Genomic DNA, 13353 nt, shown 5'->3' on the forward strand with positions numbered 1-13353 from the left:
ACCCCTAATCATTTTAGTTGCCCTTTTCTGAACCTTTTCTAATGCCAGTATATCTTTTTTGAGATGAGGGGACCACATCTGTATGCAGTATTCAAGATGTGGGCATACCATGGATTTATATAAGGGCAATAAGATATTCTCAGTCTTATTCTCTATCCCTTTTTTAATGATTCCTAACATCCCATTTGCTTTTTTGACTGCCGCTGCACACTGCGTGGACGTCTTCACAGAACTACCCATGATGACGCCAAGATCTTTCTCCTGATTAGTTGTAGCTAAATTAGCCCCCATCATATTGTACGTATCGTTGGGGTTATTTTTTCCAGTGTGCATTACTTTACATTTATCCACATTAAACTTCATTTGCCATTTTGTTGCCCAATCAGTTAGTTTTGTGAGAGCTTTTTGAAGTTCTTCACAGTCTGCTTTGGTCTTAACTATCTTGAACAGTTTAGTATCATCTGCAAACTTTGCCACCTCACTGTTTATCCCTTTCTCCAGATCATTTATGAATAAGTTGAATAGGATTGGTCCTAGGACTGACCCTTGGGGAACACCCCTCTCCATTCTGAAAATTTACCATTTATTCCTACCCTTTGTTCCTTGTCTTTTAACCAGTTCTCAGTCCATGAAAGGATCTTCCCTCTTATCCCATGACAACTTAATTTACGTAAGAGCCTTTGGCGAGGGACCTTGTCAAAGGCTTTCTGGAAATCTAAGTACACTATGTCCACTGGATCCCCCTTGTCCACATGTTTGTTGACCCCCTCAAAGAACTTTAATAGATTAGTAAGACATGATCTCCCTTTAGAGAAACCATGTTGACTTTTGCGCAACAATTTATATTCTTCTATGTGTCTGACAATTGTATTCTTTACTATTGTTTCAACTAATTTGCCCGGTACTGACATTAGACATACCGGTCTGTAACTGCCGGGATCATCTCTAGAGCTCTTCTTAAATATCGGCGTTACATTAGCTATCTTCCAGTCACTGGGTACAGTAGCTGATTTAAAGGACAGGTTACAAACCATACTTAAGAGTTCCGCAATTTCACATTTGAGTTCTTTCAGAACTCTTGGGTGAATGCCAGCTGGGCCCAGTGACTTGCTACTGTTAGTTAATTACAAAACCTCCTCTAGTGATGCTTCAACCTGTGACAATTCCTCAGATTTGTCACCTACAAAAAGACGGCTCAGGTTTGGGAATCTCCTTAACATCCTCAGCTGTGAAGACTGAAGCAAAGAATTAATTTAGTTTCTCTGCAATGACTTTATCATCTTTAAGTGCTCCTTTTGTATCTCGAGCATCCAGGGGCCCCACTGGTTGTTTAGCAGGTTTCCTGCTTCTGATGTACTTAAACATTTTGTTATTACCTTTTGAGTTTTTGGCTAGCTGTTCTTCAAACTCCTTTTTGGCTTTTCTTGTTACATTTTTAATTTAATTTGGCAATGTTTATGCTCCTTTCTATTTACCTCACTAGGATTTGACTTCCACTTTTTAAAAGATGTCTTTTTATCTCTCACCGCTTCTTTTACATGGTAGTTAAGCCACGGTAGCTCTTTCTTAGTTCTTTTACTGTGTTTTATAATTTGGGGTATACATTTAAGTTGAGCCTCTATTATGGTGTCTTTGAAAAGCATCCATGCAGCTTGCAGGGATTTCACTCTCGTCACTGTATCTTTTAATTTCTGTTTAACTAACCTCCTCATTTTTGCATAGTTCCCCTTTCTGAAATTAAATGCCACAGTGTTGGGCTGTTGAAGTGATCTTCCCACCACAGGAATGTTAAATGTTATTATATTATGGTCACTATTTCCAAGTGGTCCTGTTATAGTTACCTCTTGGACCAGATCCTACGCTCCACTCAGGACTAGATCGAGAGTTGCCTCTCCCCTGTGGGTTCCTTTACCAGCTGCTCCAAGAAGCAGTCATTTCAAGTATCGAGAAATAATGTCTCTGTATTTCATCCTGAGGTGACATGTACCCAGTCAATATGGGGATAATTGAAGTCCCCCACTATTATTGAGTTATTCTGAAAGCCTCTCTAATCTCCCTTAGCATTTCATCGTCACTATCACTGTTGTGGTCAGATGGTCAATAATAGATCCCTGTATTCTGTTATATTCTTATTAGAACATGGAATTACTATCCACAGAGATCCTATGGAACATGTGGATTCATTTAAGATTTTTATTTCATTTGATTCTACATTTTCTGTCACATATAATGCCACTCTCCCCCCGCCGGCACGACCTGCTCTGTCCTTCCAATATATTTTGTACCCCGGAATGATTGTGTCCCATTGATTGTCGTCACTCCACCAGGTTTCTGTGATGCCCATTATATCAATATCCTCCTTTAACACAAAGCATTCTAGTTCACCCATCTTATCACTTAGACTTACAGCATTTGTGTACAAGCACTTTAAAAACTTGTAAATATTTGTCTGCCCTTTTCTGATGTGTCAGATTCTTTATGTGAATGTTTCTCGTCTGATCTGGCCCATACTTTATCCTCTTCCATCCTCTCCTCCTGACTAAAACCAAGAGAATCTCTATCAATAGATTCTCCTCTAAGAGAAATCTCTGTCCGATCCACGTGCGCCTCTGCAGCAATCGGCTTTCCCCCATCGCTTAGTTTAAAAACTGCTCTGCAACCTTTTTAATGTGAAGTGCCAGCAGTCTGCATCTGGATACAGACTGGGGAACTCCTCCCGCAGTGAATGGGTGCTGGCTGAGAACAGAAGACATGGCGTCCAACATGGAAGACACAGCTTCTATCAGGATGTAACACAAAAGAACCCACAACAGATCGCAGGGCTAGGCCTGCTGGAACAGTTACTTCATCCAAGGGGTTGGACAGGGAGCACAGCTTTGACCAGAAGCCCCTTTACAATGTCTAAAAGGACGAACTATTGCCTCAGACGTCACCAAAATGCTAGCAGACGTTATCTGGCTCTAGAACCCCTGAGCAGTCCTCACGGGGACCAGGCACTGCTCATGTTTCAGTGCACAAGACAGCAGGGCCACGGCTCAGGTCCAGAAGGAAAACAAGATACCCCTCTCCCCTCCCTGAACTCACTTCCACAGCTCTTCCAGGTCGCTGATTGCTTCCTTCTTCCTCCCATACTTCAGCTTAAAGTTGGCTGCTTCCCTTATCAGCGACAAATGAACTGGAGACTTTGGCTGCAATCACAAGGTTCTTCAAATGAAGACATGTTTGACAGCACTTAGCAATTCAGTGATGTGGCTGCTTTGCTTCCTGATGTTACTAGAGACTGGCTCACACCAACGTACGCTCCCCACCCAAGTGATCTGGAAGGAGAACTGAGCTGCAGGAATTTCTTCCCCGTTCCTTGAGAAAAAGGCTTGGCAGTCTGTAGCATTAAACCACTAAGCATGTTAGACGGGGCTGGGAAAGGAGACGTGCTTTGCTCAGCAGCAGCTACCTGTATGAGCCTGCAGCGGAAACAGGCTGTCAGCTCATTAATACAGTACACAGATGGCTGTTACTTAATATTCATGCCTGCGTTACCTCCTGCAACCAATGCTCTGAGCCTAGCGCTGCTGGCTGGTGTAGAAGGGGGTGGGTCCACAGCTCAGTCTTTGGGTTGCGTATTTACTTGCTCCTGGCCCCTGTGCACAGCCCTCACGCACTTTCCCTGCCCCTTCACACCCAGATGGTGCTAGCACAACCTAGCCCCTTGTTCGGAGACCCCTCATATGTAAGAATAATCTCCAGTTCCTCTGCCTGGTTCTTAACAAACACAGCTACTAACCCTGCCAGCAGCCCTAGAGCAACAGAATTGGGAGGAGGGGGTGAAAATGGGAAGGGGACAGGCATTTTAGCCAGCGTTTGACAATCACAGAAAACTAACAGCCTGCTGCTGATTTGCAACCTGCAGTCAGCCTCACTTAGGACATCAGCCATTTCCCCAGTGACCAGCCAAGGCATCAGATCATCAGGTAAGGAACAAGTGCAGGCAGACACAATTTGAAAAACCAAGTGTCCTTGCTGACAGAAAACCAGGGAAGAGAGAAACAAAGGAAACAGCCAATGCTAACGCAGCTTTGTGAGAACACTTCCCATGGGGGTCACACTTTTTCCGGCAATTCACTGTTTGCTGAAATAATTGCTACCTCCAGCCCCAAAATAACCAGGTTCCAGGAACGAATCACTAAGCCCCCAATGGAACCATCACTCCGCTCAGACAGACTCCAACTGGCTCCTTTCAGCAGCCTGACATTCCGATTAACTGAGTACAGCCAGCAGGCTGCCGGGCTGGAATCAGTCTCCCCCTCTGAAGCTCTTCTGCTCAAGCTTTTCCTTCTCCTCAAGTGCATGCAAAAAGCCAACTGACTGCTGCTGCTCCAACGTCAACATGGGAAGAGGGACAACACTGCGATGTTCCCTCTGCTAGCCTCCAGAATCTATAACCTGACAGGCACTGGAAGAGCTGGAAAAGAGTCTGCCATTTTTCCCACACTGCAGACTTGCCATTGGTCTGAATGACAAACCTGGTGCAAGCAGCATGTCAGAGACAGAGGCAGACATGGAGTAGAATGTTCCCTGGCCCCCCAACATCTCATCAGAGGTAGTGAGCCGTTGGCAAGGAGACCGCTCCTCTCCAGGGGACAGACAGGTGGGAGTTGGGAGCTGGACAGGAACAGCTGGTCTCCAGCAAGTTAGCAAGGGACAAAAAGTAGCTTCACCTCTCATATGTATTGTCTGACCTGATCTACTTGCCTGGTATCCCTGGTGCCACTGGATAGCTTGCGTGAAGACCTCAATAGCACTGTCAATGTCTTCTTCATGACTGTACATCGTCACCAGTGCAGACACCTGCAAACCCCAACAACAGTCAGCGTGCAGCCACGGGACGGGCGTTACTTGTAAGTGATCATTTTAAGGTACTTTTCATGTAAACCCGTTATTAAAAGAATTGCTGAAAAAAAGGGAATGGAACGAATTACTACAATGGAATTTGGAGGCAGCAGCCGCCCCCTGGGATTATCCTCCCCAGTACAGCTAGGACATTACTGCAATCGTCGAAACAGCCCAGGAGAACTGTTTTTAAAAGGTTTCGGATCAATAGAGGATAAGGGATGAGAGAATTACTTAATTGGAAAAGCCAAGGCTCCCACACTGTTCTCTCACCACCACAATGGTCGGCAGGGCACTTGCTGCTGCTGGGGCCCTGGGGGGAGCTGGAAGGTCTTACAATACTGGCTCCTCCTTGCTTCCCACTGCTCACTGCCACATAGAGCAGCTTAAAAATGTGTTTGATACTTCCCCAACATTGCTTACTGGGCAAGCAATTCCTGTAGCTGCCCTAGGGCTGTTAAGGGAGTGCTGGAGGAAGGGGAGGCAGGTCCGTGCAACTATGAACGAGAGGGAAGTTGTCCACTCTAAAAACAAGTTTGGGGACCCTGATGCAAGTTATTACCCTTTGTCTGGCTGGCTTTCACCACAATAAGTGAGCTACCTAAAGGTCTAACATCTACTCTGAGGCATAATGCTGTGTATCAAAAATCTCAGCAACCAAGCCCCACTGTGCAAGCAGACCAGCAGACTGAGACCAACGCTGGGCACCCAGATTTGAATCTCAGCCCAGGAGTAGCTAAGGAGACAGGAAAACAGGAACAAGGAAGGAGCATGAAAAGGATGATGGTATTCTGGGATGGTGCCTGTTAACTGCCACTCACCATGCCTGGCTTATGCTTCAGCTCTTCTATACTCCTCAAGATGATGCATGCTTTGGTGACGCTGCCTTAGAGAAAGAAGGGAGAATAATGCAATTTAAACAGCAATGCTTTCCCTGTCCCTGTTCTCCATCCTGGATCCCTCTGCCCTCAGAGTCTCCCTGGGGAAGTCAGCATACACCAACCAGCCACTACACTCCTCTGCCTGCAAGGCCAGCTGCGAAGAGGTTTTCTCCACTATTATTCTTAAGACAACACAATCGCTGGCCATTCATGGGGAAGAAACGTCAGTCCCAATAGTGCTCTTCTCATTCTCAGACTAAACAGCCTTTGCAGCAACCCCAGCACCTACTGGGCTTCCCACCTAAGTGTCCAGCATGCCCAAGGCTGCTACCACATGCAAAGGGCTCATCCCCACCTCCAATGCTAGAAGCAGTGGGTTCAGAGCAATGCTTTACTTCCCTATGAGAGGGAATGGAGCATCAGCAGCTGGGTGTATTATTTACGATTTCAGAACAAACCTAAAACAGCTCTGGCCTGCCTGCTCCGACTGATGCCAGTGCAAGTTTTATCACAAACTTCAATGAGAGCAAAGCTGGGCCGACACCATGTGCTTTGACCCCTTCCCCATTCTCCCCACCCCACGCAGTGCGGGGCCAGATCCTGCCCCCTTATTTCTCCTGAATAGTCCCACCCATTGCAGGCACAATGGAGTACGGCCCATGCCAAGTACTGGATGCTGGGTAGTGCATATTTGAGGTAGCTCGAGGGGAACTTTAAAACTTGAGTGACATGCAATCAGCAACAGCCAGCCATTTCAACACGCAGATCCCCAAGCTTTCCAGTATGCACTTCTGCAGCCACTCAGGAAAGGGTCAATCCCGCACCAACCACATTAATATGAATTCCCCTTCCCCTTTCCCCTGCCCCCGCTGACTCTCAGTGCCCAGCTGTCCTGCTTCCTCTCTCGGGTCAGGCTGAGGCACACACATCAGCCCATTGTCAATGTGGTGAACGCCAGCCATCAGCACAGTGCCCAGGGCTGCCCTCCACTTGTTCCACAGGCCATGCCCCCTGGGGCACACAACCCCCCCACATTGCATGGACAACGCCAGGTTCAGGCAGGAGCACTGATCTCCATAGGGCACCCCTCTCGGCAAGAGGTGCCGTACTATGGGATTGCAGGCATCCTTCTGAGAAGAAAGGGCAGCAAGAGACAAGGAACGGGAGAAAGTCTCCTCATTTCTCACCCCCCCATCCATGGTGAAAAGAGAAGAGGCCCGCCCCTGCCAGGCTTAATTTCCCTCCCGCCCCCCCGAAAAAGGTGCCATCCCCTAATTACAGGTTTCAGAGTAGCAGCCGTGTTAGTCTGTATCCGAAAAAGAAAAGGAGGACTTGTGGCACCTTAGAGACTAACCAATTTATTAGAGCATAAGCTTTCGTGAGCTACAGCTCGTATGCATCCGATGAAGTGAGCTGTACCTCACGAAAGCTCATGCTCTAATAAATTGGTTAGTCTCTAAGGTGCCACAAGTCCTCCTTTTCTTTTTATCCCCTAATTACAATCCCTTCCCCTGGTAACTCCTCTCAGAGACACCAGAGGGGCAGGTGCAGCTCTGTCCAAGAACTAATCAAGAGAAAAATGGCTCTGGCGAAATGCAGAGTACATCTTGCTTTAATGCTGCTCACTATGAGGAGTGGAGATGTTGTCCCAGCCCTCGTGCAGGGCTGTGAAACGCAGTGTTTGAGAAGGTATTTCTAACCCCACTCTGGATGGAGCTGTCTTGCTGGGGCTCACAGCAGCAAGAGGCCACTCTCAGTCCTGGCTCTCCGGACACTAAGGCCAGCAACAAAGAATTGTGGGTTTTTTTAAACTTAGCATTAAACAAGCATTTCTCAGCACAAAAGGGCACTGGTACCTTGAGCGATTTTCAGCTGGGCCATTGTCAGCTTTATCTGCGCCGAGTTGGCAGGGCTCTGCTCCGCAAAGTCCTGAGAGCGAGAGACGCAAAGAGCATGTTCATGAACACAGCGCATCAGCCATGGCCCGGGCCCATTTTAAAACCAACTTCAGAAAGAAAAGCTCGACAGTGTCATTTGAATAGACAGGGAGGGAGCCAGTTCGAGTGGAACCACGCCACCCAGAGTCCTGAATTGCTTCCATGGACTGTCACTCCTCCCACAGTGCCATCCCATTCCACCACAAGCAATTCCCAGGGTCCATGCCCTCACCACACACAGTAGCTGCTCCCTCTAGGCAAGCAGCTGGCAAGTGCAGCGTCCCAGGTGACACCTGACACCATGTCCAAGGCCTTGTTTACATAAGGAAGCTGTACCTGTTTAAGTAAACCAGTTTAAAGTGCCATGAGAACACGACTTCAGTTTAAAACCAGCTTATTTCAATTTAGCAGAGGTTGATTAGGAACAGGGCACTCTGAAACCGAAGTGTCCGCAGAGTCTTTAGCACTGGTTTAAACCCCAATTTTAAGTAAACCAGTGCAACCTGTGCATGTAGATGAGGCCAGAGAAGGGCTGGAGAAGGAATGTGGGCACCACCACCCTTTGGGATGAGAGGCCAGAAGTGAAGTCCTGCCTTCCAGAGGAGCACAGCCCCAGGCACCAGCGCCCACCATGTCCCTGTGGGAAGGAAAAGCAGCCCTGGTGCCACCGCCATAGTGAAGGGGGTCATTTCCAGGTGGGGCTCTCCCTTTACAGAAAGAACACACCCTTCATGATCAGAGCATGGGCGTGCCCACGTCTCTCCCCACACACCAGTCACTGCATCCTCACTACTGAGCCCTGCGTAAGCCACATCCATTACACAACGCAATGACCACTGCAGGTAGTTGAGCTAACATCCACTTCTGCAGTGCCCAGTGTTTCAGGACTATTAATTGCCCCTTGTACCAGCTCCATCTGTCAGGTTCCAGTGCAGGGAACAGGGCTCCACTCTCCTGGCCAGCAGGAGAAGATCAGTCACCCACCTGTAGGAGCTCTATTGCCCCTGCATGCTGCTTCTCTCGACAGAGCTGGGCAGCCTGGATTAGCACGGGCAGCAGGTGCTCGGGGTTCTGGGACTGTAAACTTGCTGACAGCTTGCGGCACTGATCTGCCTACGGGACACAATGGAACATTTTCCTCAGTATTAGTGGATAGTTAGTGCAACTGTGCAAACCCCACAGAGAGAACAGGGCGAAAGGGCTAGTGGGGCCAGACACTGCCTGCCATCAGTGGGGAATGGGACGTGGTGGCAGTAGAGGCTGTGGAAACAGGTAAAGTCACTGGCCCAAGGAGATTCTGACCCACGACTCCCACATGGCAGGGCCTTTGGGTGACAACTACAGCCATCACTCTGCACTCCTCTACATCTCTCCTACGCAACACTCAGTGGGCAGGCAGCTGGTTACTACACTGGCCAGAGCCATCTCATTACCCCCTTGTGCTCCTCCTGCCAGTTCGTTACATCTGCCTAGACGCTCAGGCTGCAAGCAGTGTGGGGGCAGAGACAGACTTATGTGCATCCAGTGCCTAGTTCAATCAGCATCAGAGCCTGTAGGTGCTACGGCAGTAATAAATACATTATCTGGGAAGAGACTCTCCAAGTGAGGTGCTGTGCAAGCCACCATCATATGAATTCTTCCCAAAAGTTCTCCCTTGTTTTTCCACCAGAATGTCTGTGTGGAAGACAGAGGAGCTAGACACACACACGGGGGTGGAGTCTGATTTTACAGGAAATGGAAGGGGAACCATGTGAAAATGCCCAGCACACCTCTTCTACCAAATACTGTAATAGACAAAGGATAAATCTCAGTTTCTGCGTACATGCAACTCCAGGTATTTATTTCTTGCTAGAGTGACTCAGAATCTCCCTCACTACAGGACCACACCGAAAGCTGCCATCAGCAACCAGTGTGTAAGCCCATGAAGTGCCTGTACAGGTAAGTCTCTGTGATCTAGAAAACAGATAGTATTTTTTGTTAGTTATTTAGACCTCTACAAAGCTCACGCATCCAAAGCACTGAGCTTCATGGACCCGATATTAGTACCAAATCCATTATTCCTGTGTTTTCATTTTGGCAATGGATATTATTGGTCCTTGTTAACAAGAACAGCGGTATGCACATGTCCTCATGTATAGCAATGCACAATTTCTTCTCAACCTGTAGATACCCAGTCAATACTATTTTAACAAACAATACATTCACCAGGACAGCCACATGATGTTTCCCTGATAGGTATTAAACATTATGGGCCAGACTTTTTTTTTTTTTTTAAATGCTCATCTCCGAATTAGGCACCTAAATGAATTGGCCAGATCATCAAAAGGCCTCAGCAAAAAGATTATTCTCAATAGGAGCTGCTGGGTGCTGAGCACTTCTGAAAAATCTAGCATCTCTGGATAACATCCTGACTATTTTGAGGGGGAAAGAACAGTCTATGGAAATCTAACTAGCTCAATTCCTCAGATATTAGGAATGGCAATATATAAAAACCTGTAGGACAACGCTTCAACCTCGCTGGACACACAATAGCAGATGTAAAGGTAGCCATCCTGCAGCAAAAAAACTTCAGGACCAGACTTCAAAGAGAAACTGCTGAGCTTCAATTCATTTGCAAATTTGACACCATCAGCTCAGGATGAAACAAGGACCGTGACTGGCTAGCCAACGACAAAAGCCGTTTCTTCTCCCTTGGTGTTCACACCTCAACTGCTAGAAGAGGGCCTCATCCTCCCTGATTGAACTAACCTCATTATCCCTAGCCTGATTCTTGCTTGCATATTTATACCTGCCTCTGGAAATTTCCACTCCATGCATCCGACGAAGTGGGTATTCACCCACAAAAGCTGTTGCTCCAATACGTCTGTTAGTCTATAAGGTGCCACAGGACTCTTTGCCACTTCTGCAGATCCAGACTAACATGGCTACCCCTCTGATACTTAACTAGCTCAACTGGATTACATTTCTGCTTAATTAAACTCCTGTGACTGGTTGTAAATCTGTACCCAGCAGACACAGGACAGTTCTCTACCTGATTGGTGTACATAGCCAGTAAAGCTTTGTTGAATTCGATGGCTTGGAGCTGTTTCTTGGAGAGTTTGTGCTCCACGCCTTCTGCATTGGTCAATTTCACCTTTTTCTTTGAGTCAAAGACATTTTGGTCCTGTAGGAAACAAAACCGAGATAAAGCCAAGTTCCACTATCTTAATTAAATGGTGATCTCTATCTGGCCCTCCCCACACCACATGCAGAATGTGCCATGAACACCCACAGGCATGTGTTTCTGCCTTGTTTGCCAGCACTGGGCAGCATAAAAAACACAAGAGAGGAGCCGATGAGGCACGGTGACTGGGAGGGAAATAAGATAAGAGAGCATAGCGTGGTTAAGTATCTATATAGCCTCCATTATGGTGCTACCTGAGCACCTGACAACCTTTGTCGTCTTTACCCTCAACACCCCTGTGAGGTAAGGCCATATTGTTATCCCAATCGTATAGATGGGGAACTGAGGCACACAGATTTGCCTTAGGTTGCAAAAAGAGTTTGTGGTAGAGCGGGGACAGAACCTGGGTCTCCTAAGTTCAGCACCCTTCCCTCTGGGCCACATATTCTGATTCTCCCCTCGTTATTTTCCACCATAAAAACATATTAAAAGTATGTAACTAGCCAAATCCTGACTTATAGAAATAGTATTTGCCTCCTAGAGCAAAGCCTGGCTCACCTCCTGTGAAAGAAACAAGACCTTGATAACTGCTGACAAACATCAATCAATGTTTATGCTTGTTTGTTCTCTTGCAAGACTGGCTTTAAAGTTCTCACTGGTTTCTTATTCTTTCTTACAAGAAGAGTTCACTCACTTGACAATAAAAAACACAAATTAACCAGAGTGGCAACTCTTTGGGAATGTTGCATTATTTAGGTATTTATGTGACTTCCTGTGAGATACATACAGAGAAGAGCGTTAGAAGGGGCTGAACTGGGCCAGTGTGTGAGAGCTCAGCGAGTCAATAGTTTCCCCTGGAGGCTGTGTCTCACGTTCCAGAGTTTTCACTTAAAAAGAAATCAGGCCTCTAGTGCTTATGGCTGTGAAGAACATTTCCCAAACGTGAACCAAGTGCAAACTGGAGCTGTGATACGTAACTAAGGCCTGGTCTACACTACGTGCTTAGCTCAACAAAAGGCAGTTTACATTGACCTAGTTGTGCACGTGTCTACACTCAAATTGGTCTCCCACCAATGAAAGCACCCCATTACGCTGACATAGTAACACCTCTGCCCAAGCAGGGGAGAGCCACAATCGATGTGCTTAAGTCGACGCAACGCAAAAGGTAGACTCTGCATTAGTTACATTGACCCTAACTGTCCTCCAGCTGCTGTCTCGCAATGCTCCACACTGACCACGCTGGTTACCATTGTGAAATCCACTGCACAGGGGTCATGGAGACCGGAAGCTCCCTCCCTACAAAGCCTGGCGAATTTTTGAAATTCCTTTTTCTCATTGCCCAGCTTGGTGAGCACACTTAGCAGCTCTCCACTGTTGAGTGGAGCTCCCCCACTAACCATGCCAAGTGCACACTCCAGCCTGGATATATCCAGGAGATATTGGATCTCGTGGGCTGATGGGGAGAACAGGCTGCGCAGACACAGCTCCTATCCAGCCACAGAAACTTGGACATCTACGAGCAGATTGCTCGGGGGAAGCAGGAGGAGGGGCACGACAGGGACAACAGCAGTGCCATGTGAAAGCAGGCCAGTGAGGCCAACAGTCATTGTGGGGCTGAGCCGCAGACCTATCACTTTTACAAAGAGCTACATGCCATCCTCAGACCCCACCACCACCCCCTACAGCACTATGGCTACCTCGGAGGACCCCGACCCACAGGTCCCTGCTGTGAAAAGTGAGGAAGAGGAGTATGGGGTCAGGCGACCGATGGGATCCACCTGTGCAGAGAGCCAGGACCTGTTTTTGACTTCGCTGCCGTCCAGCCAGTTCCACCAGTGGAGCACAGGTGAGCCTGATGCAGGGGAAGGCACCTCAGGTAGGTGCGTAGATAACTTTTCCATTACAGGGATGGCATCCCCAAAATGGCAGGACACAACTGTTGACTTTTCATTACTTTACTCGTGCTAGAAGAGGGTGTGGCACAACCAAGAGAGGTCGAGTTGCTACCTGCTTTTCATTCCCCTCGTTAGGCCAAGGGGGCCAAGTGGAGCAGTCTGTTTATGTGCACCGGCATGTCTCGTGAATCCTCCATCGAGATCTCGATGAAACTTTCATGGAGGTGTCTGCAATCCTCTGCTGAAGGTTTCTAGAGAAGGCAGCCTTATTTCTTCCGCCGCGGTGGGACACTTTCCCATGCCAGTCAGTGATAACTTCAGCAGGCGACATTGGAGTGCACAGGCTAGCAGTATATGGACCCTGGTGGCTTCGGGATCCTAGCAGCAGCTTTGCTCTCTCTGCCTTTGTTACACTCACGAGTGAGAGATCAGCTAAAATCACCCCCGTCTGTAGGAAATGGTGCCAGTGCTCAGTGCCATTGCCCTGTGCCAAGAGAATCATGCCAGTGAGCAATTCCCTCCGCATCTCCCCAACCCCAGTGGGCCATACTCACCAGGGCTGGTGCTGCGAGTGGGGCCATGCACAAGCA

The 13353-nt window shown here is 47.8% G+C and overlaps 1 protein-coding gene across 1 annotated transcript in view; it reads right to left on the reverse strand.

Annotated features, from left to right (window-relative positions):
• Positions 1 to 13353, reverse strand: part of SRP72 (signal recognition particle 72) — a 50648-nt gene that overhangs the window by 16733 nt on the left and 20562 nt on the right. The window contains exons 9-14 of the mRNA XM_073340189.1: positions 10737 to 10868; positions 8690 to 8818; positions 7625 to 7697; positions 5709 to 5773; positions 4750 to 4845; positions 3085 to 3188 (exon numbers count right to left, since the gene is read on the reverse strand). Coding sequence (XP_073196290.1) covers positions 3085 to 3188; positions 4750 to 4845; positions 5709 to 5773; positions 7625 to 7697; positions 8690 to 8818; positions 10737 to 10868 — 599 coding nt within the window. The remainder of the gene's footprint in view (positions 1 to 3084; positions 3189 to 4749; positions 4846 to 5708; positions 5774 to 7624; positions 7698 to 8689; positions 8819 to 10736; positions 10869 to 13353) is intronic.

This window comes from Lepidochelys kempii, chromosome 4, assembly GCF_965140265.1.
Source record: "Lepidochelys kempii isolate rLepKem1 chromosome 4, rLepKem1.hap2, whole genome shotgun sequence".
NCBI lineage: Eukaryota > Metazoa > Chordata > Testudines > Cheloniidae > Lepidochelys > Lepidochelys kempii.